Source organism: Lucilia cuprina, unplaced genomic scaffold (genome assembly GCF_022045245.1).
Source record: "Lucilia cuprina isolate Lc7/37 unplaced genomic scaffold, ASM2204524v1 Scaffold_2312, whole genome shotgun sequence".
In the NCBI taxonomy this organism is placed as follows: domain Eukaryota; kingdom Metazoa; phylum Arthropoda; class Insecta; order Diptera; family Calliphoridae; genus Lucilia; species Lucilia cuprina.
The window spans coordinates 1-4,069 of NW_025807259.1; the positions used below are offsets into that span (position 1 = coordinate 1).

The 4,069-nt window shown below is 34.4% G+C and overlaps 1 protein-coding gene across 1 annotated transcript; it reads left to right on the forward strand.

Annotated features, from left to right (window-relative positions):
* The first annotated feature begins 988 nt into the window (after window positions 1-988).
* LOC111688584 (mucin-2-like) lies at window positions 989-3,793 on the forward strand. Its single transcript, XM_046955952.1, has 3 exons — window positions 989-1,015; window positions 1,089-1,651; window positions 1,694-3,793. Exons 1-3 carry the CDS (start codon window positions 1,000-1,002, stop codon window positions 3,662-3,664), a joined length of 2,550 nt encoding a protein of 849 aa, XP_046811908.1. The 5' UTR covers window positions 989-999; the 3' UTR covers window positions 3,665-3,793.
* Window positions 3,794-4,069: the final 276 nt, after the last annotated feature.

Sequence of the window (4,069 nt, forward strand, 5' to 3'; positions counted from 1 at the left end):
ATAGATAGATAGATAGATAGATAGATAGATAGATAGATAGATAGATAGATAGATAGATAGATAGATAGATAGATAGATAGATAGATAGATAGATAGATATATAGTTATGTAGTTAGTTAGTTAGATAGATAGTTAGTTAGTTAGTTAGTTAGTTAGTTAGTTAGTTAGTTAGTTAGTTAGTTAGTTAGTTAGTTAGTTAGTTAGTAAGTTAGTTAGCTAATTAGTTAGCTAATTAGTTATCCTCTGCACAACCAGGATTCTTGAAGACACATTCTCTGTTCAGGGGATAAAAATACTAATGACATTTTTTACTATTGCTTTAACATCTTCACATTGATAGTGTTGCGGGCATCTACAGGGTACCTTTGAAATCAGCATTTCTAGAACGGCAAATATAGCGTGCATATAAGGCAGTATTCCATAAGTAGGTTGTTACATTCAGTCAAGCTTAATAAACATATATTTGAATTTTCCATTTCATCTCAAGTTAACTTTAGATTTATTAACAATTATATCCATTTTCAAGCACATGTTACTAAGAATTGTTAACCTTTAAAAAAATTGTAAACATATACTGCGAGGCCATTAAAAACATTTAATTTTTTTTTGCGTTTTCAAATTACTCAAAAAGAGAGGCCTACAAACAATAAAATTGCATTATAATAATTGGTAACATACCAAAAATTTTCTCAATGTCAATTAAGACATCAAATTTTACAACCTTATCAGTAGCTGATAAATAACTGCTTGCTACTTTTTGGATGTTAGATGATAAGAATTCCATTGATTTTCTTTCCAAAAAAGAAAGTTTTTGTTTTACTTTGTTCGCTTTTTAATGGAAACTAAATAAATCCATTAAAAAATATTTGGTAAAAAAAAACAAACACTTTTTATACATTAAGTCAGTAAATGATATAAGCACACATAGAAAATATTTCCTATATAAGGTTCAACTGTAATTTCTAAGAATCAGACAGTTTTGCAAATAGCATCAATAGTATGAAGACTCTATTTGGTACGAAAATTCTCTGTCCCAAAATTTAATTAAACCCATTGTATAATTAAAATTTTATTATTTTCTCTTATAGTTTTATCTTGTATTTTGCTGGCATTGGCCGCTACCACTACTCAGGCGGCCAAATTAGATACCAACCTTTACGCAAAATACCTTTGTCGTAGTAAGCAAAACGGTTTTAAAGCTTTAGTACCGGGCAGCTGTTCTCAATATTATGAATGTCAAAATGGTGAATCTCAACTACGCACTTGTCCCCGTTTTTTTGATTCCGTGAATCAAATGTGTGTTACCAAAGATACTGGTTGTATGGAGACATTGGAAAATGAAGTAAATGTACCGGCTGGCTGCAGTGGTCCTTGTTGTGGAGTCTCTAGTGGCTACGCTTTAGATCCTATTAATCAACAGGTTTATTATGAATGCAAGGATAACTGTGTTGCCTCAAAGAACTACTGTGAGGGTGATTTAATGTTCAATTTACAGACTAAGAAGTGTAGTGCAGCTGAAAGCTGTGGTGAAGTTACAACACCAAAACCACCATGTACTACTACTACAAAGGCACCATGTACTGCAACAGAGAAACCTATTATTCCAACTTTTACAACACCAACCACAACAACAACTACATGTACTACTACAACAACCACAACAAAATTAACAACTACAAAAACTACCACCACTAAAACTACGACAACGAAAACAACCACAACGCCGACCACAACAACAACGACATGCACCACTACAACAACTAATTGTTCAACAACAACTACAACTTGCACAACCACAAACCCAACAACAACAAAAACTACCACCACCAAAACAACAACAACAAAGACCACTACAACACCAACCACAACAACTACTACATGTACTACAACTACCACAACTTGCACTACTACAAAATCAACAACAAAACCTACCACCACTAAAACTACAAAGACAACAGCAACACCAACCACAACAACTACTACATGCACTACAACAACCACTACTTGCTCAACAACTACCACAACTTGCACTACCGCAAAACCTACAACCACTAAAACTACAACTACAAAGACCACTACAACACCAACTACAACAACTACTACATGCACTACTACAACCACTACTTGTTCAACAACCACCACAACTTGCACTACTACAAAACCAACAACAACAAAACCTACCACCACTAAAACTACAAAGACCACTACAACACCAACCACAACAACAACTACATGTACTACAACAACGAGTACTTGTTCAACAACAACCACAACTTGCACTACTTCTACACTAACAACAACAAAAACTACCACCACTAAAACTACAAAGACAACTACAACACCAACCACAACAACAACTACATGTACTACAACAACGAGTACTTGTTCAACAACAACCACAACTTGCACTACTTCTACACTAACAACAACAAAAACTACCACCACTAAAACTACAACTACAAAGACCACTACAACACCAACCACAACAACAACTACATGTACTACAACAACGAGTACTTGTTCAACAACAACCACAACTTACACTACTTCTACACTAACAACAACAAAAACTACCACCACTAAAACTACAACTACAAAGACAACTACAACACAAACCACAACAACAACTACATGTACTACAACAACGAGTACTTGTTCAACAACAACCACAACTTGCACTACTTCTACACTAACAACAACAAAACCTACCACCACTAAAACTACAACTACAAAAACAACTACAACACCAACCACAACAACTACTACATGTACTACAACAACAACTACATGTTCATCAACGACCACAACTTGTTCAACAACCACCACAACTTGCACTACTACAAAACAAACAACAACAAAACCTACCACCACTAAAACTACAAAAACAACTACAACACCAACCACAACAACTACTACATGTACTACAACAACTACTTGTTCAACAACCACCACAACTTGCACTACTACAAAACAAACAACAAAAAAACCTACCACAACTAAAACTACAACTACAAAGACCACTACAACACCAACCACAACAACTACTACATGCACTACAACAACGACTACTTGTTCAACAACAACCACAACATGTACTACTACTACACCAACAACAACAAAAACTACCACCACTAAAACTACAACTACAAAGACAACTACAACACCAACCACAACAACTACTACATGTACCACAACAACAACTACTTGTTCAACAACCACAACAACTTGCACTACTACTACACTAACAACAACAAAACCTACGACTACAAAAACAACCACTACTAAAACTACAACAACAACTACTACTTGCTTAACAACTACTACTTCCTCAACCACAACCACAACTTGCTCAACTACCACAGCTCCCTGTAATGGAGCAACAACGACTACACCGCCCTGCCCTCTTACCAATCAAGCTGCACAAAGTCAACCCGAACCAGCAAAACAACCCAACAACAATTTCGATTTGTATTTGCGTTTCGTGTGCCGTAACAAACCGGATGGCTTTAAATTCGTTTCGCTGACCAAATGCAATGATTTCTTTGTGTGCAACAAAGGTGTAGCAATGCTTTTGACCTGTGGCGACAATTACTTTAACCCTTTGAAGGGCGTTTGTGATTTGCCTGAAAATACCAATTGTGTCTTGAGTCAATTTATTGCATAGATCTAATAATCAGAGTGCGACCACTTTTTTTCGCTGGACTAAAGGATGCTGCCGACAAAATGATTAAGGTCTACTTTAAGCTTAAGTTTTAAAAGAAAAATAAATGAAATTTAATTTTTGAAAAATAAATCGATATAAATTATTTAATTTGTTGGTAAATGCGTACATATTTTAGGAAAGACTAACAACTGAGTAATTAACTAACAAACAAACTAACTAACTAACTAAAAAACTAACTAACTAACTAAATAACTAACTAACTAACTAACTAACTAACTAACTAACTAACTAACTAAATAACTAACTAACTAATTAACTAACTAACTAACTAACTATCTAACTAACTAACTAACTAACTAACTAACTAACTAACTAACTAACTAACTAACTAACTAACTAACTAAC